The sequence below is a fragment of the Leptonotus elevatus genome, chromosome 8 (genome assembly GCF_054856555.1).
Source record: "Leptonotus elevatus isolate MCC_2025b chromosome 8, RoL_Lele_1.0, whole genome shotgun sequence".
Lineage (NCBI taxonomy): Eukaryota > Metazoa > Chordata > Actinopteri > Syngnathiformes > Syngnathidae > Leptonotus > Leptonotus elevatus.
The window spans coordinates 7,826,590-7,850,131 of NC_141246.1; the positions used below are offsets into that span (position 1 = coordinate 7,826,590).

At 40.6% G+C, this 23,542-nt stretch overlaps 4 protein-coding genes and 1 long non-coding RNA gene across 14 annotated transcripts in view; 1 reads left to right on the forward strand and 4 right to left on the reverse strand.

Moving 5' to 3' along the window:
* Positions 1–2,771: 2,771 nt before the first annotated feature.
* Positions 2,772–6,622, reverse strand: LOC147169566 (hsp90 co-chaperone Cdc37-like). 2 transcript variants are annotated; one of them, XM_086083852.1, is made up of 8 exons: positions 6,444–6,622; positions 6,024–6,293; positions 5,857–5,956; positions 4,889–5,004; positions 4,406–4,528; positions 4,150–4,332; positions 3,501–3,572; positions 2,772–3,435 (listed from the first exon to the last, which is right to left on the reverse strand). In XM_086083852.1, exons 1-8 carry the CDS (start codon positions 6,561–6,563, stop codon positions 3,337–3,339), a joined length of 1,083 nt encoding a protein of 360 aa, XP_085939978.1. In that variant the 5' UTR covers positions 6,564–6,622; the 3' UTR covers positions 2,772–3,336. The 2 variants fall into 2 exon arrangements, with proteins under 2 accessions (XP_085939978.1, XP_085939979.1); XM_086083853.1 differs by having other exon boundaries at positions 6,427–6,559.
* The window catches only part of LOC147169567 (uncharacterized), a 30,521-nt gene continuing 10,374 nt past the window's right edge, over positions 3,396–23,542 (forward strand). Inside the window, exons 1-7 of one of the 5 annotated variants that reach the window (XR_015095869.1) lie at positions 3,396–3,593; positions 4,228–4,542; positions 9,998–12,340; positions 15,780–15,929; positions 16,003–16,084; positions 18,297–18,686; positions 18,803–18,935. This is a non-coding gene — a long non-coding RNA (uncharacterized LOC147169567). Of the gene's footprint in view, positions 3,594–4,227; positions 4,543–9,997; positions 12,341–15,779; positions 16,085–18,296; positions 18,687–18,802; positions 18,936–23,542 lie in introns of all 5 variants that reach the window. The other 4 variants (XR_015095871.1, XR_015095872.1, XR_015095868.1 and 1 more) reach the window with 4 other exon arrangements.
* On the reverse strand, positions 7,357–13,112 carry LOC147169568 (vascular cell adhesion protein 1-like). The gene is made up of 5 exons (XM_086083851.1): positions 12,902–13,112; positions 11,451–11,720; positions 10,248–10,574; positions 9,908–10,156; positions 7,357–9,280 (listed from the first exon to the last, which is right to left on the reverse strand). Exons 1-5 carry the CDS (start codon positions 12,978–12,980, stop codon positions 9,105–9,107), a joined length of 1,101 nt encoding a protein of 366 aa, XP_085939977.1. The 5' UTR covers positions 12,981–13,112; the 3' UTR covers positions 7,357–9,104.
* On the reverse strand, positions 13,566–22,900 carry LOC147169569 (voltage-dependent calcium channel gamma-3 subunit-like). Of its 4 annotated transcripts, none has more exons than XM_086083856.1 (5): positions 22,758–22,900; positions 18,291–18,617; positions 16,299–16,382; positions 15,774–15,914; positions 13,566–14,871 (listed from the first exon to the last, which is right to left on the reverse strand). In XM_086083856.1, exons 2-5 carry the CDS (start codon positions 18,499–18,501, stop codon positions 14,324–14,326), a joined length of 984 nt encoding a protein of 327 aa, XP_085939982.1. In that variant the 5' UTR covers positions 18,502–18,617; positions 22,758–22,900; the 3' UTR covers positions 13,566–14,323. The 4 variants fall into 4 exon arrangements, with proteins under 4 accessions (XP_085939982.1, XP_085939980.1, XP_085939983.1 ...); XM_086083854.1 differs by having other exon boundaries at positions 18,291–18,855; positions 22,758–22,878; XM_086083857.1 differs by having other exon boundaries at positions 13,566–14,899; positions 18,291–18,855; positions 22,758–22,878.
* Positions 19,074–23,542, reverse strand: part of LOC147169570 (protein kinase C beta type) — a 30,778-nt gene continuing 26,309 nt past the window's right edge. For both annotated transcript variants that reach the window (XM_086083839.1, XM_086083840.1), the window contains exon 17: positions 19,074–23,068. In XM_086083839.1, the coding sequence (XP_085939965.1) occupies positions 22,916–23,068 (153 nt within the window). In that variant the 3' untranslated portion in view covers positions 19,074–22,915. The remainder of the gene's footprint in view (positions 23,069–23,542) is intronic.

Below are 23,542 nucleotides of genomic sequence, written 5' to 3' on the forward strand. Positions count from 1 at the left end.
TCTGTAGTTTTGCCCCAAAAGAATCGAATTTTCAAGAGGACCTCTTGTCTTTTGAGCAGGACGACAGCGGCACAATATAAACACGGTGTCATTGTGGTGGCCTTGCGGGAGCGCGAGCTAATTCCGAGAGCATACTGCAACACCAAATCTCCCTCCCGTTATATAATTACTCGCAGCCGTCCAACGATGACCCAATTCCGGTTTTTTTTTTTTTGCGCCAGGAGCCGCTTGGCATATCGCTGTGCTTTCTGATCACCTGGCATCATACACACACACACATAGGGTCAACTAGTCTGCATGCGCACAAACACACACTGGGAGGAGGAGGAGGAGGAGGAGGAGGAGGAGGAGGAGGAGGAGGAGGAGGAGGAGGAGGAGGAGGAGGAGGTGACACAGTGACATACATGCAGGAGGCAGATATGAAGATGCAGCATGAGGGATGCCCCTCATACGCGCGCACGGATAACACGTCAGGCTGCAGCATTTGTTATAACAACAACACACTCACCTTGATGGCGTCCAGATGAAGGCGGGCCGGTCCTCCTCTTCTTCTCCCTCCTCCTCCTCCACCACCTCCTCCTCCACCTCCTCCTCCTCCTCCTGGTCGCTGTCCGTGCTGGCTGCCTGCAGACGAGCCGTGCATGTGTCACAAGCGCTCTGCGTCTTCATGTATACCAGCTTCCCACCCTCCCCGGATCTCCTCTCATTTCCTCCTCCTCTTCTCCATCCAACCAACCAACCAGACAGACCAGACAACACACACGCACGCACACGCACACACACACACTCACACACACACACGCACGCACCAACCCCTCAACCCCCTACCAGCTTCATGGAGAAGCCCATTGTATCCCCACCCCCCCTCCTTTACTCATGCACTGTCCAATAATCTCGCCTTATTACCCCATACTCCTGTTTTTTGTGTGTGTTTTAAAACAAAATTCAGATGAATCATTGCGCTTTTCCTCTATAAAGCACAATATTTCTGTGGGTCTTGCAAAATCAGTCAGAAATCCAGTTTAAAAAAAAAATCCAGAGTGAAGGGGGTTGCTTCAGTGTAAATGGCTGGGAGCCAATGAGTTAAAAGTGAAGTGAATGAGGTGAACATTTTGAATTCCAAACGGCAATGATGTGAACGTTGAATGTGTTATTATGGGAATGCATCAGGATTTTGTTGGTGAAAAATATGGAATTGTGGGATTACTGTGAATTTGTGGAATGTGAAAAATAATAACCTGCATGGCATGAATTTTTGTTATTCTTTGTTGGAATGGCAAATGAGTCAAAAAGTCAGGAGAAAATAAAATATAATAAATGGTGTAGAATATACTTGGAATATTCACATTATTATTTATATTGTTGTTAAATACATTGTTCCCTATTGAAATTAATAGAAATGCCATGAATCTATTGCAGTCTCCCCAGAGGGAATTTTTTTTAATGACACATTATGCTATACTTCTTTGAAAACATGCAGTAACGACATAATGAATTTTCACATTTTCTCCTTTAGTTGCACTGCTCACTCTTGTGTGTGTGTCTTGGCCACGTGGGGGCACTATAGGACAGCACTGGACTGGAGGCACAGCACATCAGTAATATTAGTTGTTCTTCACAGAGGTTAAATAATTTATGCATGTGAGTATTAAATGGTCTGTCCGCTGGTAATGCAGCATCGTTTGTGTTCATATATGCGCTTGTAAACATGGTTGTAGATTTCTACTGCACAATATTCTCAACTTGGTGACTTTATTCAAATGCGCTTATTGGCAGTTTTTATTGAGACAAAGTCACATCTTGAAAATGTTATTGCAGTGTTAAAGAAACAAACGTGGGGCGAATCACAGTTCAAACTGAACATGGAATGTAGAATGTTCATACGTTCATCTTGACGGTTGAAACACGCATATAGAACATCAGCTTTTATGGATATTATCTAGATTTGTTTTATCCCCCGGGGCTGGTTTGCACTGATTGTTCTGCTCAAGGTAAGCGCAACAAAGAAGCTTTTCCCCAAAAATCCTGCACGGGCCACAAATCAACTGCACCAATTAATCATGTGCAACAAAGATGAGCTAGGAGTTCATTATGATGACTATAAGAGGTGAAAGGTCAGGAATCCTGACCCAGCTGATGTACGATGGTGTCGCTGTGTTGGGACGATGACGGCTGTGTTCAGAATCTTACACACTCATGCCCTTCACTATGCAGCAGTGCCTTGACTTACCAGTTTAATTTGTTCCAAGACCATGCTTGAAGCGCAAAGCATTAGTACCTCAATTTTGTTCTCCCTTTTTTAATTTGTTATTTTTTAAGCACTGTATTTTTTTTAAATACAGTAATAATAATCTGATATTATAATATAATATATATCGTTGTAATTAATTTAAACAATTTGTGCATTACGATTTCAAGTTTGAATGCCCACTGACATTGTACTCCTTCTGTTGTGCATGCCTTGGGCACTAGGGGGCAATATGATAACACCGACAAAATACATACAAAATACCCGGAGAGTTTCATGTAATAGTAAGCTGCAATAGTTGTTCTGTGAATATTGTTATACAGTAGTGTCTATTTACATATGTTGCTCTCAGTTTGTGTTAAAATATCCGTTTTAAAGAGATAACTATCACAACATCAATTCTCTCTCGCTAGCCCATGTGTGGTGTTTTACATTGTGTGTTAGCATTAAGCTAGCAGACGTTCAGATAAAGTGTATTTTGTTTGGTTAAAAGGTGTATTTTACAAAATGATTATAAACAAGACACGTAAGTTGTATTTTTATTTGACTGTGAGTATTGTTATAGTTTCTATTTGCATGTGTTGCTCTGAGTTTGTATTCAAATATCCATTTTAAAGAGATAACTATCACATCAATTCAGTTTCGCTAGCCCATGTGTGGTGTTTTACATTGTGTGTTAGCATTAAGCTAGCAGACTTTCATAAGTTTTGTGTGGTTTGGTTAATGAGTGTATTTTACAAAAAAAATAATACAAACAAAGCACTATTTCCTGATTCCATCTGTGTTGTGATGTGTTGCCACAGTAGTAATACTAATGTGGCCAGAACTCCTGAATTTGTCTCGTGTCAATGCCCGGAAACGGAAAACATGGGACATTTTACTAGTACTACTACTACTAATACTTTTGAAGATTGGACAGTGGGATACACTGACGGCACTATATAGGGCAAAACCTATACAGTAAGTAGTAGTACACACAGCACTAAAAGAGCACTACAAATTGGAAAATTTAATAGATACTGTAGCCCACTGTATACTAAAGTATAGTGGCTAGGCAGTGATTCCAAACACAACCTAGTGTTTACTGTTTAATCCTCTTCCTCATTCTCTCCATCGTCTTGGTTCTCTCCCGACTCAGGCACCCACAGTCCAGAGTCGATGCACCTTGCCAGGTGATACTTGCCCTCCTGTGGAGACCACCATGTCAACATCATCATCATCATCATCAATCAATAGCCATCCATCCACTCACATCAGGACTCAGTTTGTCGATGGCCTTGTGCAGCATCTCAATGTTCTTCTCATCGAAGCTTCTCTGCATGTCCTGACAGAGAAACCACAGCAGGTCAGAACCGCGTTCGAGCTGTAGTGTGTGTGTATGTGTGTGTGTTTACAGTAGTCTGTGCAGCACAACAGGATCAATTTGCCGTATGTTTGTGTGCAAACGGAGTGAAACAGGAAACTCTCAGAAGAGGCTTACAGGCAAGGTAAACAAACACTCTATTAGCTGCAGGCACACATGGGGAGCAAATATCATTTATTGTGGTGCACAGACATGACCCAATATTAATAAAATTACGATGATTATTATGACAATAAATTAATCAATGTTTCATGGAACGGTGCGTAAATATGTGAAGTGTACTTCTTAGGCATTGAACTTATCTAGACACTAGATAAAGAAAAAAACAAGCCTACTGATAAACCAAAATGAGGCAGTTTTGTATTTTTCCCAAATTGCAGCCTTTACTATTTGAAAATGTCATTCTACTACGTTGCGATGCCGATTTGAATTGATTGAAACAATTATTCATCCCTAATATTCTTGTATTTTAGCATCTCTTTGTATGCATACCGGCCATCTGTTCTCTGCCGTATGTGTTCTTTGGTCGGACATTCACCTTGGGCAATGACTTGTAGACCTCAACGGGATCGAGTCCACCAGGGCCCAATCTTTTCTGCTTCTCCTCCTCCTCCAGCTCCTCCCTGGCCTCCTCCATACGCATCTGCGCGCAGCTCCGCACGCGCTCCTTCAGCAGCTCCAGCTCGCGCTCCAACGCCTCCCGGTTCGACTGGCCCGCGCTCTGTGACGCAGGCGAGGACAACGTCACCAGATAGACCAAAACGCAGGGGAAGCCGAGTTTGACTTTGGCTGACCTTCATACTTGAGAAGAACTGCCTGAAGCAGCCTCGCGGGTCCGCCTTCAACGCTCGGGCCAAATCCAAGATGGACTGCATGACTATGGCCTGGTGGGCCACCTGCTCCATCAGGGCGTGCTTCTAAACAGTCAAAGGTACGCTTGTTCTTCTGTATTGTGTTTACATCCTTGTTGTGATTCCCATTTTCTTAATTGGTCAGAACATTTACCACCAATAATGTATCTTTGTTCATCTAGCTGTGCTAGAACGTTTCACCGTGATGACACATATGGTGGCTGGATGTGGGCAAGGAGAGCCAAAGTTGCCAATGCACTTTCAGCCGTTTAGTGAATGGGCCAAATACAAAATGAGAACACATGCAAAGAGCTGCTGTAGACCACAACAATTACCCAGACGCTCACGCGCCGACTAAGAGATTCCAGCTTACTAGGCCACACCCCTAAAAAGCACACATCAATTAAAACACAGGAATTTACTTACCTCATCTAGCTCATAGTCAATACATATGACCACAAGGCAGTTTGCCGTCTCCTCACACACTAGATGTGGATTGTCCGACAAAAACTTCTGGCTGTCGTCGTAGCGCCGCAATATTCCTGGTGTACATAAATACACATACACACACACGAAAAAATAAAGCTGGAGTAAAATTTAACAACTATTATTACTATTAATGCCAGCATGTAATGAGAAAAAATTGCGAACACTTGGTCTAATCTGCCTCTGCGCAGATATATGTCGTGCACCGTGCCAAATTTGCGCTGTTTACAAAAATAGAGCCCTTATCAGGGGGTACCAATGTTTTTTAAACTGAGAGCTCCTTATTTGGTACAGATTAAAATGTAAAGGGTTCCCAGTTTGATACACACAAATGAAATCAAAACATTGCTCAAATTACTATAATAATAATAATATTCATCTATGTGAAAACTGATCATGGTAATAATTTCTCACAATAATTGTCACTATTTTAACGAGCTAGTAAACAGATAAATGTCATTATGCAACCCTTCTAAGTGAAGTCAAAAGGGACAAAGAAACAATGGGCACAACAACAGTCCCATCAACATTATTAATAGTCCCATTGCTATAAATCTCTGCAAGTGTTTAGATTCTCAAAGGATCACTTCTACAACATTCTTAAGAGATCACAACGTCCCATCAATGTTGAGCTATTTTTAGAACAGGCCTGTGAGCCACACCGTAAATCATGTCGATTTTATTTATTAAACACTTTGAGCACGTCAAGAATCACACTCCTTATATGTACAGTATGTACTGTATATAAGAAAACCAACTGAACCCCACTTCAGGCAAGGGGAGAAACTCCCTCTATGGAAGAAACCTTAAACAGAAATAGAAAATGGATGGATGGTTGTTCCTCTGTATTTTTATTTGTTTTAAGTCAATACTAATACACTTAATAAGTGAATGATGCATTGTTTTACCGAAGTGTTTGATTTCCTTGGCGTACTTCTCCACAAAGGTTTTGTGCTTCTCCACTTGTTCCTCCTGGGTCTCTTCCTTCGGTTTCATGTTGACAACACTCTACATACAAGACACACATTCGTATTTACAAGATCGACAAGCATTTGGATGAATATTGTCCTCTTACCCTGCTGAAACCCTCTTTGCTGATGGTGTCCACGTTCCATGGAAGCCTTTTCTCTTCACGTCTGTGTTCCTCCGTCATCTTCTCGAACATTCGTTTGTCCTTGCTCAGCTTTCTCACCTCCGCCCGGACCTCGGTCAGGTCGGCCATCCTTTTTTCTTCCATCGCTCTCAGTCGTCCCCGGGCCTCCTCCAGGAGCCTGTCACATTCCGCGAGGTTGCTCTCCAGATCTTCTCCCCTCTGCTGGAACGCGGCCATCTTCTCCAGGCGGACCTGTTGTCCCCACAGAATCAGTGTAGGCCCAGAAAAGTTACCAATTGTGTTTATTGTCGCATGTGTTACCACGTCTACAGTTTAGGTGAAATTAGCCAATGTATGTTACTGACTCCAAACAAAACATTATTACATGGGTTTAGTCCTGACCCGGTGTCGCATCCGAAACAAGCTCGGCGTGTCGACGCAAGGGTTGGTGACGTCGTCATCGTCCGAAACGTCAATGTGATCCCAGGCGCTGTAGTCGACACACGCCCCGGTCCCACTCATATTCAAATGTGTTCAGCGGAGACGTTCTAACCAACTTGGTGACTTCAAACTACGCTTAACACAAGTTAAACGCCTTTGTGATCCTCTTAGTGAGCTACAAGCTGTTTACACAAATCCTATTTTTGGATCTGGTAGTAGTGAGCCCTGCCATTGTGTTATCTGATACCTGATAGGTGGAAGCCAGGGTTACGTCTTTAGCTGGCCAATCAGGTTTCATTTTATTGGTGTGTATTTTAAAAGGTGGCTCATTCATTCTAGATAGCAAACAACACATGCTATGTCAACACATAGGACTCTATTTTCGTGACCGGCGTAAATCTGCATGGAGGCGGGTTAGACCCGATGTTAGTAATTTTGCGGATGAGTGCAAGCCAGCAGATCTGTAAATGGGAGGGCTGCGCTGCTGTGGGTGTGGTCACAGCCGACTTCAATCACGGTCAATCAAAGCGGCCTTTGAATGCGACGCACTAAAGTCTTGACATGGCGGAAGCATATCTACACTGTGAAATGGGCATTTGGAGCCCCCCCCATAGCTGTGCTAAAAATAATACTTCAGTCATTCAACAAATGTGACTTTGCTACCATACATTTTTATATTATGTCATTACTTTATTTTAATTATAATTTTCAGCTGTGCAATAATATGATATTATATATATATATATATATTGTATATCAGCTTATCCAAGCTAGTGAACCACTACACCATCAGTGGCTTAACTAAAGATTAATATTTGCTAAATACAATAATTCAATATTTCAACAAATACAACTATGGCATCACACATTATATTGTGTCATTATTCTTTTTATTGTAATTCCATCTGTGCAGTAATACAGTTTCTTTTTGATGCAGTACAGCAAAAAAAATAATATATTGATAGAAATTATACATATATACAGTACATACAGTAAAAAAATACTCATGTTGCACAACAGTGTTCACATCAGGTACATATTATTGATAGTGACATATGTGCATTTATTTAAAAAACTGACCGGACAATAACTGAAAGACAGGATGTACAATTGAATCCAGTCTTGTTGTCACAATGTTAACATGTCCGCCACTTCAGTACTTCCATGTAAAACAAAAACAAAAAATTGGGTTTATGCTAACATGCAAAAATAGTGGTAGCATTGTATTTCAGCATGCCATGAAGACAGCAGCAAATGAAATATAAAAATCCCTGTTGAACAATGGTCATCAGTTGAGTTGAATCCGGGACTTGACAGTATTAGAATTTTATCTGTGATTTATTGTTGAAATTGGAACTTTCTTTTCACAAGAATAGAAACACTGTAGAAATTCCTGACTCGAGCAGCGGCGAAGTGCCAACAAGTTCCCTGCAAGGCGTTACTGTTGCAACAAACAGGAAAGCAAAACGACTTCCTGCAGATAGTTTATTACCTTTGGGGGCTCACTTTGCTTCTCCTTGTTGTCAGTGTTACACTACAAAGAAAGGTCAGTCATTTTAAAAGAAATATTTGACCATAATAAGAGACGTTGCCTCCCACTTTTTAAAATGTTTGAGGTCTTCAGCTTTTCGTGGGCTTTCCCTTACTCAGACTTTCAATTAAGCCCCCGAAGATCAGTTTCACTTAGCAACACATGCAATTTAGTAGTTGTGTCTATCATGAGTCGACCCACAAAAAAAGGCTCAATCTCTCGCAAGCCTGAAAAAAAAAAATGAAATATGACTATTTGATTTGAAGTAATCATTTAAAGCTCATTTTGGCCTAATTACCACTCCTAAAGATTTAATCAGATTTACGGCAAGTTTGAACCACAGCTACTTGCTAATTCACTGCCAGCCCAGTTAAAATGGATCTTCTTGGACTTTTATAGCCGTCAATGGCAGTGAATGAGCTAAACAGACGAGCAACACTAAATCCAAGCTTAACCAACTTTTTGGCCACCTTCCAATGTGGCCTTGTGACATTTTGATCAGTGTTAGACATTAAAATGTGACAAGAACTCTCAAAAAAAGTAAAGTGACATAAGTGATGAAAGATGATTTTAAATTAATATAAGAGTAGATCAGAACGTTACAGTAATATTGGTCGTCAGAGGATAAAGAATCTATGCCTGCGGTATTGTTTTATTACCTGTCTGCATGTGTTGCTCCAACATTCAAATATCAGTTGCTTCAAGGGTTTTACCACTGCAACACCCATCTTTTGAGTTTCACATTGTTCGTTAGCATCCAGCTAAGCGGGGCTTTAAAGCTTTGGGGGACTTTTACCGCAAGGCACCATGGTATTAAAAAACAAAACAAAACTGAATATATACATTAACCAGGAAGTTGCACCCAAATAAATGCAGCAACGGTGAGCCTCCTTAGGGAAGCCTAATACTAGTACTACGTTTGATAACTTTCAAAAACAATCAACTCTCATTCAGACTCCATACGCTCAAAAACAACAATTCAAATGTGGACCTCATATTGTAGATGGCAGCTTCGTGCCTCCACTCCAGTAAATCACTTGCACAAAATATGCACACACTTGTAGAGACAGCATCACCTTCATACCTCCCCCTCACAACTCCCCATCAGGTAGGGCGACGTGCGGGGTGCGAAAACGCAACACGTCCTTCAGGCTGTAATTTCCAGTCCGGGTAAGTCTGTAGTAATGGACGTACACGGCGATGATGGCGAGGACCACGAGAATGGCGAACGCTGCGAGCACAGCTAAAATAATATACGTGTAGTTGACTGCAAAGAGAGACAACAAAAGTGCGGCAAAGTTAGCATCGGTGCAAATGAAGTCAAAAACTAATACAGAAGCTACAGGGATGGGATCAAATTAATGAGTCTACCAACTGAGGGTGTACGTACACTTGGGCGATGATTGAAAGGGTGGTACTAATTGGTTTTCTACAAAATAGGGAGTATTACAGTAAATTAAGGAGTATTTAGGGAACTTTTAAGGAGTATTTTAGTATGTTTAAGAGGATTTAAGTAACTTTAGGGAGTATTTTCTAGGTTTCATAATTAGGTAAAATTCAGGGAATCATTTGTAGCTCAGGTAATTTAAGGAGTATTTGGTAAATGTATTGCTATGCATCTGTAATACTGTTGGTTATTATGGTGGTACTTGAAGATCCAGGTTTTGAGGTGAGTACTCCTGACTTTATGGATTATTTCAAGCCTTTCTCTTTTCAATTTCTGTTGTGCAATGTGATGGTTATCATGAATAACTTGAGTAGTGAACCATACATGAATTACATGATAATCCATGACTGAGTGTGCAGTGTAATTTTTTACTTTGTCTATTTCAACTAGTTGTGCATGAATAACTAATAAGGAGCGATCACATGACTTGATAATTCATCAACTCACCCTTTACATCCACGTTAAACTCAACAGTGGTCTTTCCCATGCTGTTGCTAATCGAACAGATGTATTGTCCTTTATGCTCCGTGGTGACAGAGTCCACTGAGAAGACATCGGCTTCGAAAGCGGCGGCCGACGGGAGTCTCCACGTGACCGAGGGTCTCGGGTTGCCCTCGGCGGAGCAGTTGAGGTGAAGGGGATCGCCCACCGTGAGGCTGATTGGTCCATGGGCAGGTCTGATGAATTGGGGCTTATCTGCATGTCGATTGAGACAGAAGTACATTGGTAAGGTCGTTATTGCTAACATGATCTTTTTCATATTTGCCACACATGTTGTCTGACTCACAGTAAACAGTGGTTGTGACCCTTTCAGACAGACGAATGTAATCCACACTATCAGGTCTCATGTCCAGATGGGCCACACACTGATATTCGGCTCCATCATTCTCTTTAGTGACGTTGATAACACTCATGAAGGTCCTGTCGGTTGGTTTCTTCTCCGTGCTGTTCTTTAGGTGGTGCTGTCCCAGTACGTTATCCCCTTGGTAGAGGGTCACAATAAGGTTTTTGAGTGGAGCAGCTTTCGCCACTCGGCAGTACAGCGTGTACAGTTGGCCTTCCAGCATCGGCCCGTCGTGATTCACAAACCCAAACTCGACCGTTTTAGGGGGCTCTGCGAGGACACAAAGTGCAAAGTCAGTAAGATAAACAACAAAACGTCTCCATTTTGACCACTTCCCGTTGGGAAGACAGCGTTGGGCAAGTTGCCTTATAAAATGTGGTTTAGATTACTACTGTCTATACCTATATAAATAAATCTGGGGTGTCAGGCGATTAAAATTAATCGCATGACTTCAATAGTTAACTCACGATTAATCGAAAATTTTATATCTGTTCTAATTATACAATAAAATGTACAATAAACAATTTTTCAAACAAAAAGTTTTCATACTCTTGTTAACATAAAAGTAGAAAAAATGTTAAACTAAGAGAAATATGGCTGCATCTTTTAGTCGATACAGTCATTTCATAACAATTCATAAAATTTAGTTAAATCTAAAAAGATGCCCTGTACTGTAAAAAAAAAAGTGTGATATTAATATGTGTTGAGGTCATTTTTCTGCCACTAGATGGCATAATTGTATTTCTAAGACGGTGACAGCTAAGTGCATTTTTCTTTTCATATTAAGAGCTATAATCTTTAACATTAACTTGTGAAATTCTGCACATTTTTAAAAATGTAAAATGCAACTTGACCCCAGTCTCCACAAATATATGCATTATTATTAAATTCATTACTGCAAAACTTTGACGTGGACATGTCTGCTGTGGAATTCCCCCATTACAGGCTTTCCAAGTAAGGGATCCTCTCAATGCTGTTTTTGGTGAGGCATGGCTCTATCGCAAAAAGCCAGTCAATCACAACTTGGACAAAAAGTGTCGACTGAGTGAATGGAATCACAGATGATTTTAAAATCCCGGCAGGTGTTTATTATATGTCCAAAAAGAGTAAAGAGGAGAAAGGAAGTATAAGTGAAGAAAGTCTTACGGTAGACGGTGATGGGCAGGGTGCTACAACAGTGGGAGCCGTTGCCTATGTTGTAGTAACACATTGCAGACGAAGGGAACTGGTCCATTTTGTCCACCGTCCACAAAATGGTGGTCCCATTTCGTTGCTCCTTGCCGATTGATTTTTCCAAACCGAACAACTTGTTGTGGCAAGCGTGTTGGCAAACAGAGCAGCTGGCAGACGCCGACTTGCCAAACATTACCACCAGTCTGGGCAGGCTGAACACAGGCTTGTCTGTGCAGTTGTTATCTGGAAAGCAAAAGGGATTTGCAGTCAAATAATTCTGGGATTCTTGGCAAATGTTGTCAAAGGAAGATAATACAGTGGAAGCTCTGATATCAACTGAAATATTTATCCTTTTTTTTTGTGCCACTATCAGTTTGAGGGTTACTGTCCAACTAAACAAAACAAAACAAAGAGAATTTCACGTTTTGTATTTAAAAGAACCAAATAGCTTTCACTATCTAAATGCTAACATGTACTCCAAAGACACATGGGATAACAATTAGCATCTCTGTGGCAATAGTGTTAGCCTTTAAGTAGTGGCTATCCAATCCAATTATTTCACTTTTTAAAGTTTACATGTGAATTTGTACATTTTCCACATTATTTACATTAAATGATTACATTTGTATATGTTTTGTTTTTTTTGCTAATTGCTTTCATGTAATGATGTAGGCTCTTGATAATGTAAATAAATGCTTGGTGGGTCGGATTGAAGACCTCTGATCCTAACTGATTTTTCTTCTGCTTTTTGTAGTTTTCGGTGAAGCCCCCACGGAAGGGCACAATTAAGATGAGAGGAGAGAAAAAAGGAAGCAAACAAATTCATTTCTGCTTTTATGAACGTCACATTTGTCGTGTCATAGGTAAGCTATACACACGTCTGTCATACCACTTTCAGTTCATAATGGTCTCATTTTCGCTTTGGACAAGATTTCCTGTTTGTTACACATCACTGATTACTGACATGTTGTCAAAGTAGAGTCAGTGCACAATTGATTGTTTTTCCTATTAATATCGACTCTAGCAACTTCTTTTTACACTTGTGTGGGAGTCTTCTTGGCCCTTGGCCCACTTCCGCATATCCCACGCATTTGTCACATGTTGTCAAAGTTCACAGTGAGTATGTTTCTTTTGGCATCCTTTTTAAACTCGTATGAGAGTTGAGAATGTCAAAACCGTATTTAAAACTTTGCTTGCATTAAAGGCTAAACATGCTATGATGGCAAACAACTTGACCCTGGAACAGGCCTTTATCCTTTTTTTCCCCTTCTTTTTTTACAGAGTAATTAAACAAAATCCAATGACATATTATTGGCTATTTCATTATATAAAAACATTCAACTTCATTGCTCTCTATTATTTTAATAGAAGAATGCTTTCACGTTCATCTTCGCCTCAAGGGAGGCTCAATTGCTCTTACTTACCACAGCCGGCCAACACGTGGAAGTCACTCAGAAAGCCCGACAGCGAAAGAACAGCCCAAAGTATGTAACTGCAAAACATTATTTCCACTTTGTTTCTGAGTCGCCTGGTTAGAAAAAGAAGAGTGTGTAGTGTCTTGCCCGAGTGGAAAGCTTATATGGAAAGTGAAAAGTGAAAGTAAGAGCCCCTGTCTTGTACACGCCCCTTCTGAGTGAGGGAACAGCATTGGTCTGCTGATAGAACATCTCAGAGGGTCGCTGCAGTCACATGACTAGAGCGAGAATGCATGGCAGTCCCGGAAAAGTGCGTCTTTTGGGGAAATTCTGCTTTTTTTTTAACACAGGATGACTCACGGCCATTTATCAGGACTGAAATGCCCACCAACCACACACACACACACAGCCTAATCTCATATGCAGTGTAAATCCTATTTTTACTTTGGAATTTTAAGTGATTTCACACTGGCTGTCAGGGCGCCAGCTTCCCTGATCACATTCCTTCTTGAAAAGCCCTCCCTTTCCCGTTTGCAGGAAAACACGCTCTCTCGTCTAACCCCCTGCATACAACCCAGTGTTCCCTTGCAGTGAATATTCAGAGAAACAGGGAGGAGGGGTACCGCAAGGCACTGACTCGTACCATTTGTGAAAGGAGTACAAGACAAATTGATGTGACACAAATTCATTTTTTTAATCCACACTTTTTATAATTAAACAGAGGCAGTAAGAAATAATTTTAAACTGAAAATATTTTAGGTTGAGTTGATTCAAAAGACTGTCTAAAAATGTAATTTAATTTGAATAAAATAAAATAAAAAATTAATGGAATTATACTTATTATCATGTCACACTTCACTCCCGGCTGTTTTCCTGGATTTTGACTGATTTTGCAAGGCCCACAAAATATTTTGTTCTATTGCTATAAATACCAAAACAAAGATTAGAGTCTCTTCTTTCATCAGGAAAAAAAAAAAGTATATTTCTATCTGTTTCTGTTTAACAGCAGTTAGCATTGGAATATAGCTAAGTTTCATCATTATTCACAACCCTTTTTAGAACTGTGGGTAAATTAGTTTTTTTTCAACATGGCCCTAGTTGATCTCCTTTGCTCTGCTGCCACCTCCTGGCCGTTTGTGTAATAACTACAATTTATTCAACCGTTCTCTGCAGTTGTGAGGCTGCATCAAAGCCATCTGTATACTCAAGCATAAAAAAACTTATACATATGTCTTTGGGACCCTTTAAAACATTTATAATATAACTTATTTATACGTTTTTGGGAGCTCATAGTGGTCTGTCTGAAAAAAGTTGTAAAACATCTCTAGTAAAAAAAATAATAATTGAGAACCACTGCTGTAGTTGTGTCTGTCCTTAAAGTCCCTTTGCTCTTGTCCTTCTAAAGACGACATGCTCCGTTAATGTTCCTTGTCAGACCGGAGTGGTTCTCCTATTGGCTGCACAGTTTCCAGGCAGCATGTCGTCGCCATCATCGTCGTCCTGAGGCGCGACCGTTAGACCGTCCAACATCACATCCGCGTCCTTCAGCGTGTAAAGCATGAACTCCGATGTGACCGGCAGTGGCAACCCCGGCAAGACCTTGACCCCTGATGAGAGCGACGCCTCCCGCACCAGGGATGCTCGAAGGGAGTCGGGGGCCAAGTCGGCGGTGCCGCTGTGGTTGCTCCTGTTGCTGTGCCTGCGGGGATGGTTGTTGTTGTAGTAGCGGTTGCGGAAGTTGGATGAGCCGCGCGTGACGGGAGGTTTGATCAGTGAGGGCCGGCCGTTGGTACGGAGCTGCCGGTGCTTCTCGATGAACACGTGCACCGCCAGCACGCCCACCATCTCGGCCAGGACGAAAGACAGCGCCCCGAAGTAGAAGGACCAGCCGTACGAGTAGCTCTTCTTGTTGTCGCTCTGGCTGGGGTCTCCGGAGTTGGCCGATATGTACACGATGATGCCGATGATGTTGCTCAAACCTGAAGAGGGACGTGTGGAGGGTCAACACTAAAAACAGTTGGGTCGAAAAATAACACAATTTGAGTAAACTAGCTCGCTAGTTGGGTCCAATTTTCTGGGTTGTTTACAAAACTACCCAGAAAGGTGGGTCCGATTGACCCAAGTAGTGGATAGGGCTAATTAATTAATTATTTTGAATTCATCATGCTTCATTTGCCTTTATTTTAGCACAAGTGCTAAATCTAAAACAGGGATTGCAGGCCATGTGTGACATCAGGAAACTTTTTTCTCTACATTACAGTACATTACAGTACATTAAAGTGTAATTGCACATCCACTACAGTAGGTGGCAGTGGCATACTGATTGCCAGTGAGTGCAGAAGGAGTATTAGCTCATCTGCAGAGGTGTAATTACAATCATTTTATACACAAATGATACTATTTAGAGTTGCGGCGGAGACTCGAGGGAGCAAAATATTTTCTTCTTCCCTTGGTGCCTAACAAAAAATAATAGCATAGCCACATTTATGTATGTTGTATTGATATTGTTTATTGTAATATAGATAAATGTATTGCTTTTGTTTGCTAAAAAAAAAATACATGGGAAGATGACCTTGAAAGGGTTGACGGCAAAAAAGCGGGATTAGATTACGTTCCAAAATCGTTCTTCTTGCGACCACACACACATCATCATTAATATTCAAGTACTGTATATAAATTCCGTCATTAATATCGAACAGGTTTGGCTGTTACCATTATCAGAGGAAATTTAAGAGTGGGGAAAAGATAATTCTCAACACACCTAACGCTGCAGGATAATTGCAAATTATAATTTGTCCAAGACATCCAACAAACCTTTGCAGACTTTGTTAGAAACCTTGCAAATGTGTGTAACAGGCTTTAGTGTTTGTGTGTCGTTCACCTGCAGAGACGAAGAGAATGCCCGCCGTCAGGATGACGTTGTAGCGTGACTTGTAGAACTCGCTGGCCGCCACGCACACGCCCCCCAGGAACAGCAAGCCCACGCTGAGGATCGGGAAGAGGCTGGATGCTCGCACCGCACCTGAAAAGAACATCTGTATTTACTACAAATGGTAAGTTCAGATGGCGAACAATCCTAAACAGCTGCCTGTTTGTTTGTTTTTGCACAGAGATCACAGCTGGAACAGAAGATCTGACATTTATCAAGACCAGCGTCAGGTGTGACGTACGATATACTTTCTACTAGTATGAGTAAGTCTCATTTTAACCTTCAAGTTTTAAGGAAGTGACAATTTAGTGTGGCAAAAATCAAGCCCATCAGACTTCTCTGTTTTGTCTCCCTCTGATGGTCATTTTTATGTCTCTCGGACTCACAATAAATGTAATTGAATTCAATTTCCATTAAACAATAGAAAACATTGAGTGACTTTTGAAACATCCTGATGGGAGCGCAGTAGGTACTCACGTAGCAAATACTCTGCGGCGTCCTGCTCGTAGTCCGCATCCTCCGCAAAGTGATCGATGTCTTTGCAAACGCCTCGAAACGTTCCTGCAGAGACGAGTATAACCACGAGTGTAAACATTTTTGATACTTTTATAGTACTCGGCTGTGTTATTTCATAGCATGACCCACTTTACAACTGATTCACAACCTTTGTCTGCTTTGACCCAGTCCACTTTGTATACTCTCTCGAATAGTGACTTGCATAATGCTTAATGGCATGTGCGTCACCTCTGATGGACTTCAGTATTGATCTCCCTGCTTTGGCTTCAGTTTGGCTCCAAACTTGGCGGCTTTGAAATTTTTGTTTGTAAGCTTTAAATATCTTTTCATGATGACTCACGAGAGGGTTTTGTATAGTGGGACAAATGTCCTGCATGCAGCAACTTTTTCCGTTCCGTTCCGTTCCGTCTTCAATTCCGCTTATCCGGGGTCGGGTCGCGGGGGCAGCAGCTTTAGCAGGGAAGCCCAGACTTCCCTCTCCCTAGCCACTTCAGCCAGCTCCTCCGATGGGATCCCAAGGCGTTCCCAGGCCAGCCGTGAGACGTAGTCTCTCCAGCGTGTCCTGGGTCGTCCCCGGGGCCTCCTGCCGGTAGGACATGCCCGGAACACCTCCCCAGGGAGGCGCCCAGGAGGCATCCGAACCAGATGCCCCAGCCACCTCAACTGGTGCATGCAGCAACTGTGATATTTTAATGCATAGAAACATTCGTTGTTGTTTTGTTTTGTCACTACGCTCGAAATTCTAACTTCATTTTCTGCTCACAATGCCTTTTGACCCCCACGCATGCGTCACACGGAGATATATTGATCAATATGTCCCTATGCGCAGCGCCAATTGACCGGTATTGATGACGTGGGTCTATCACCATGGTTACCAAAACAAACTCATTGGATGGAGGCAACTTGTGAAAAAAGGTCACGTAGAAAAGCATCAGTGAGGCAGAAACCACCCCACACACAATTTTGTACACTTTTCTGTATATTTAAAAATGTTAAAATAAGCCTGTTAAATGGGGACTCCATTCTATATTTGCAATGTTATACTGTTGGAACCACATTGAAGCATGAGTGGGGGGATGTTTAATGGGGAAGAAATAAAATGGATAAAAATCAGTATTATAGTGTAATTTACTGTATTTATTGTACAAGCTAACATTTAACTATTTTCATTGACACCTTAAAAAATGCCAGAATAATAAACACATTATTATGTTTTTCATCTTAACATTTTTTTTAAGAACACCACCCCCCCCCCCCCACATAACCTTATATAATAAACAGTTTATAAACTATTAATAAATCTTGACACCATCCTCATCATCAGCCATTTATATTGTTTACCTAATGTCTGGTGAATAAAAAGCCTTCATTAATAAACAGTCAAAAGATTGAAAATTAAGAGTTTTGTTTATCTATTGCTTGCCAAATAAAGAGCTACTTCGTGATGAATCTGTTGCACGAATTCTGAATAAAACTAAATAGTACAAAATCCAAAGCAATATTTCCCATAGTAAATAATGGAAATCCGATTAATCCATTCTGTTAAAATTATGCTATGTTCCACTTTATGCTAATGTTTTAGTTTTGCTACTAATGGTGATCATGGCTTTAACATAAGAGTATAAAGTGTGCGAGTAAGCAGTTTATATTAGATAAATAGGAAACTACTTCTCAATGTGAGGTTATCATTTTTACCAAATTTTTAGCATCGAAGTAAAATCCTAGTTCAAAAGGTGCCCTAATTGTAAAGAGGAACTTTAATAAATAATAGTAAGGAAAATAGATACAACTAAAAGTAGTAATAACATGCAAAGACCACAATAATTTTGAAAATACACACATATACAATGAATAGAATATTCCTTGTGAGTTAAATAAATTACAAATAATTATGAAAGGACTATAAGATAATAGCAATAATTCAGTAATACAATTTTATTTTATTTTTTTTACCTTCAGTGCAGCAGGTCCTCCACAGGCCCGAGTGTGTGAGCACCTCCTCGTTCTTACGGACAGTCTCGTTGTCGCCCAGGTTCTTAGAGCGGCACATCCCGCGCGAGTACAGCCAGTAGTCGGTGCCCACGGCGATGGTCATGAGGCTGAAGGCGCAGAAGGCCCCCGCCGTGGTCATCAGCATCATCACGCCGCGGTTACACAACCTCATGCCTCCTGCTGTCTTCTATCTCTGTTTGGATTCACTCGCTTGAATGCCAATCAACTTTTCTGTGGATCCTTTGCAAGTTAACATTGTGCTTCTTTTCATTCCAAGCTTCAGGAGTCCTTTGAATGGCAAGGGACAAAAACAAACATTGGACGGAATTCTTTGAGAACATCAGATGGGGCAAAAAAGTAAGTACAGCAACCTCTCACTATGTGCACATGGTTCACTGTGGTGGAGATGCTGCTTGACGCTCATTGCGCCATGCCCCGCCCCCATTTCTGTGCGTGTGTATTTGGCCAATCAGATTTCAGCTCTCCATGTTGCCAGTGAGGCGGATGTGCAAACCAGTTGTCCACCCTTCCACCAGTTGGTGGGAGAGAAAAAAAAAGAGAGCAAGGACTGGTAGGATTCCTATGTAACAGCACCATTCACAAAAGGTAGGTTTTATTTTCATTTTCAATCACGCAAACTTCTATATCTTTCTGTCACTCTTCCAGTCTCTTTTATGATGAGGGCAAGCACTATAGGAAAAAAAGCGAATGGCTGGTTAAGAGACACAAGAACCAGAGACAGTCAACTATTCATACTTTAATGTTGATGCCTCACGCGCGGGTAATGACGGTGCATGCAACATGAGAGTAGTAATTGTTACACAGGTTGATTTTAGAAAAGTCATCCACCTCTTGCTCCTTTTCTTGCCTTTTGCATAGTAGACATCAATGTACCCCTTTCTTTTTTTCCCCCTATTTCCTCTGCTCAAAACGGTCCCTGATGGTAGCGTGGGCTCAGAAACAACTTGAAAAATCAATTAGAGCTGAAAGTAGTGATAAGCAGGCCCTCGCACCTCCAAATCCTCTAAATGGCAATCGAACTTTGAGGCCGTACTCCACCTACATAAAATAGTAAGCAGCGGGTTGGGGGGGGGGGGGGGGGGGTAGCAGCTTGTCAATCTGTGAAATAGGGTATTGGGTGCTACATTTTAATACAGATTGAAGTGGGTTTTTTTTGGGTGGTGGTGGGGGGTTGTCTTCAGTACACATACATTTTTCACCAGGCTAGATACACTTGCAGAAACTAGTGAGATTTTAGGCATTTTGAGGCTCCAAAAAAAGTTCATTCATACACTCACAAATCCTAAACAACAATTCGGCGTGCCAAGTTTGAATTTCTTAAAAAATATATATTTTACACAGAACTTTGTCATGTTACAATAGCAAAGTTCTACACATAAACAAATTACAACATAAGACAAAAATAATAGCATTCAAGCATTCCCCGGGGAAATTTTTTGGGGGGAAAAAAACATCCATTACTCAATTTTGCTCTGTGTCGTATAGTTAAACAAATACTGAAGGACAAAGTATTGGAAAACAATCAAATGTTCTGCCTGTAATTCATATATTTATTAAGGGTTAAAGGGACCAAAAAAAAAGCTATTGTATCCATTTCATATTTTGAAACTAATCACCTGATTAATCTGTTTTCAGAATTTTATTGTGGCAAATATCTGCCTAAAAAACAACAACAGATCGGTCAGGCCCTAGTAAAAATAAATTCTGTTAAGATTTGAAACTCAGAAATTCAAAACTACCACTCGGCGCTCTTAAAATAAATACATAAAAAGCAGGTAGTGCTAGGTGGCATTATGAAACCAGTCAAATTGGTTGAGATGTTTGCGAGAACAACCTCTTACTGGAGTCCATTCCTAATTACACATACACTGAAACACATACAGAGTAATAACAAGTACAACTACTTTTATATGTTCATTGCACACAATCCCATGAGCTCCTCGTCACTGACTCTCGTCGGCTGTGTATAAAAAAAAAAGGGCTACAAATACAGTATGGCATGCATAGGAGGAGCTGCACCACAAAGACAGTATAGCACTATAGGTGAGAGCATACACGGCGGCAGAAAGGAGACAAGAGATGGCGTTAAATAAATAAGCCTTTTTGGAAAGAGTTGCTTTTGCATTTATAAGCCCTATTCGCAAGAAATCGCGGACACCACCTGCGCTCTCACCCAAAGGCCACTTTTCCTTTTAGGTAAAAGACTGTAAAACTTTGTTGAAGTTACACTTGATAAAATGATAATCGGTCATCACGAGAGCTCAGAGCAATTTCTGCGCGTGTTTGTTTACCTTACCAGAAGTTACAGAAAGTAGTGTCCCAATACTTTTGACCAAAGTTAAAGGTGACGACGCAACAGATTAATAACTACGGGTGCAACGAAAAACCACTGAATCCAAAACTAGTCAATCATCACATTAATCGTTAATTATATTGATTAGCGATTATTTGTTTAAATACCTAGTTTAATCTAGAATGGTCCAAATCCTCAGCATTTCGGCCTCTCAACAGTAAACAAATCTCAAATTTCTGTAACGCGATCATAAAATCAGGCTGATTAGCTTTGTGTATTTTCAAAATAAGACATTTGCAAACATCTTTTATTTTGGAAAACAATGATCAACATTTTTGCCTGATTTCTGACACTAACCTTCTAATCATAATACATTTTGTTTCATGTCAGTTTCAAAAAAAAATTAATAAAGAGAAGGAAATTTAAATGTGTTAAAAGAAATCTAATTAAATCGACAAAATAATCAAAAAAAATTGTAAAAAAAAGTAAGTTTTTTTTTTTTAAGTGGAAAGAGGAAGGTACAACTATATATTTGCACGTAATCTTTTTTTTTTTTACATTTATTTGGGTACCATCTCAATTGAATCATTTAGTGCAACATTTTTTTTTGTAAATTTAAGTGCATTGTTACAGCTCAACATGCCTAATTGGAGTAAGAGCGCAGGCCGATGTCAATAGCGAAAAAGGGCTCATTTGGAAGACAAGATGCGCTAGTTCAGGACAAAATCCAGACCTCCCCGTCCCACCCACTACTACACCCTGCACAGACACGTGCATGCTTGCATATGAATGTGTGTGTGGGAGCACATAACATACATGTCATATTGATCATGGAATGTTCATGACCCGACTTTGATGAAAAGGAAACAACAAACATGCCTGCTGCCTGCTGCCTGTTGATCAATAGACACGCGGCGACATTCGTTCGTTGCTGCCCTCCGCATTGACAAGCACTGAGCTCCTGGAAACACAGTTTTTTTCTTTAAACCTCCGCCAAGCACAAAAGTGACAGGTTTTGCTTTGATTGCCTTTTGATGTATTTCAGGATTACACTAAAATGACATATGACCGATTTCCACAAAATTTTGTGCAGAGTTGGCCAGAGGAAGGATTTGATATTTTTGATACGGTGAAAATCTGGTTAGCGGTATGCATGCAGCAATTTCCAACTTTGTTTCATGGGAATTAGAATGACAACAGTCCCACACTCTAAACACAGTTGGATCAGAAAAAGTCAAAATATGGGTCGAAAAAGGACTAGCCGCTATGCTACTCATTTCACCCAAAAAGTTGGGTGAAATGAACAACCTAAAAAACTGTGGGTTATTCATTTGAATTATTTCACGCGTTTTGTGTTAAATAAATAATCTACGAAACAAAAAAACAGCTTTCAAAAAGAAAAAAGTTTTGGGGGGGGTGAGTTATTTAGATGACCCAAATTTTGGGGCTAATTGTATAACCCAAAAAATATACAACTAACCCAATAACACAAAAAGTTGGGTCAAATAAATAAATAAAAACTTTTAAGGAAGGGTTGTGTTGTATGAAGCAGGCCAATTTTTTTCTATTGTTTTGTGGGTTATTCATCCGACGTTATAAATGGGGTGACTTTTTTTTTTTTAACCCATAATTGGGTTATTTTTGACTTAACTGTTTTAGAGTGCATCACAACTTTGGCTTCACAAAAGATCCAATTTACTGGGTCCTTTTTTGTACAAAACCCAATTTTTCTTAGTTGTTTTGTAAAAATGACTCAATTCTTTGGGTTGCTTTGTGCAAAACAACCCAGAAAATTGGGTCAAATTGACCCAAGTCCCTAAAAAACATTAAAGTCATTGAATTGAAAAAAAAAAAAATGAAATAAAAACGATTTCTAATGGAAAAACCTAAAACTATTATAACCGTGCTTGCTGACTAATTGGGACAAGGTGTTTATTAGAGGGACGGCCATTATTTGTGGAAATGTGTCTTGTTTTTTATTTTGTCAAAAACAGAAAATAGCCTGACAACTAATAAACACAACCAAAAACTTTGATAGCTTTTCTTCCTTCACTTTTGTTAACAGATGTGCCTTGGCGGAGGTCCACACTCTATTAAGTGATTTTTTTTCCTACCGTGTAAAATGAGATTAGTTCCGCTGTAAGCAGCCCTCACTTGTGCAGTCTCCTGTCGTGCATTTGTGGGCGTGTAGTCCAGTTTACGAGACGATGACAAGATGATGGAAAGACACTGCAGGTCTGTTCAGGTTTTGGTGTTGTTTTTAATCCCCCCTTCACACTTGTATAACAAACTCGGGGTTGGTGTAGGAGAAGCCTTGAAATTCGTTCTGGTCAAGATTCATGATGAAGAGTTTGTCCGTCGGTGTCAGCTCCACGGCCATCTTGGTGAACTCCTTGTCGAAGTTGCCCACGTCACGGCGGGATTTCTGACACACAGAGAAAAAAATAATAATAATTAAGTAAAAAAGTAAGGATTTGATGCAGAGGGCAGAACAAGAAAAAACATGAAGCAGAAAGAAGTTCCATTAAAGCACAGTGATGAGGGGTAAGAAAGGGAAGTCCATTTCATCAGCACAAAGACATGTTGATTAATGGCCTGCAGGGGTGGGTCGCAGACTCGCAGTAAACGTCACCATTTAATCTTCAGATCCTACAGTAGCTCAATAACAACCCATTTAAAGTTCTACAAATTAAATTCAATGAATCGTCTGTTGACTGAGAATGCGAAGACTTATTAGCTTGAGTTCAAAATTCACAAGGCTGGGTCCTTTGCCGGCTGCATGACGTCACTCCCGACGCGACTCGACAATCCAATACTGCTGTCAGTAGCACGTTGACCGACAATCCATTCATGTGTAAATCAGTCATAAGTCCCTGCATGCTGTCAAGTTGCGCCGGAC

Coding starts and splice junctions, on each gene's coding strand:
- LOC147169566 (XM_086083852.1), bottom strand. CDS start 6,563: ATGAGTGGGACCGGGGCGTGTGTCGACTACAGCGCCTGGGATCACATT. Junction 4,333..4,405: donor AGTTCTTCTCAAGTATGAAG/GTCAGCCAAAGT, acceptor CCTGCGTCACAG/AGCGCGGGCCAGTCGAACCG. Junction 3,436..3,500: donor TCGACAAACTGAGTCCTGAT/GTGAGTGGATGG, acceptor TGGTCTCCACAG/GAGGGCAAGTATCACCTGGC.
- LOC147169568 (XM_086083851.1), bottom strand. CDS start 12,980: ATGTTTTGCAGTTACATACTTTGGGCTGTTCTTTCGCTGTCGGGCTTT. Junction 11,721..12,901: donor CCACGTGTTGGCCGGCTGTG/GTAAGTAAGAGC, acceptor TTTGCTTTCCAG/ATAACAACTGCACAGACAAG. Junction 9,281..9,907: donor GTTTAACGTGGATGTAAAGG/GTGAGTTGATGA, acceptor CTCTCTTTGCAG/TCAACTACACGTATATTATT.
- LOC147169569 (XM_086083856.1), bottom strand. CDS start 18,501: ATGAGGTTGTGTAACCGCGGCGTGATGATGCTGATGACCACGGCGGGG. Junction 15,915..16,298: donor CGCCGCAGAGTATTTGCTAC/GTGAGTACCTAC, acceptor TGTTCTTTTCAG/GTGCGGTGCGAGCATCCAGC. Junction 14,872..15,773: donor CATTCTCTTCGTCTCTGCAG/GTGAACGACACA, acceptor GTCCCTCTTCAG/GTTTGAGCAACATCATCGGC.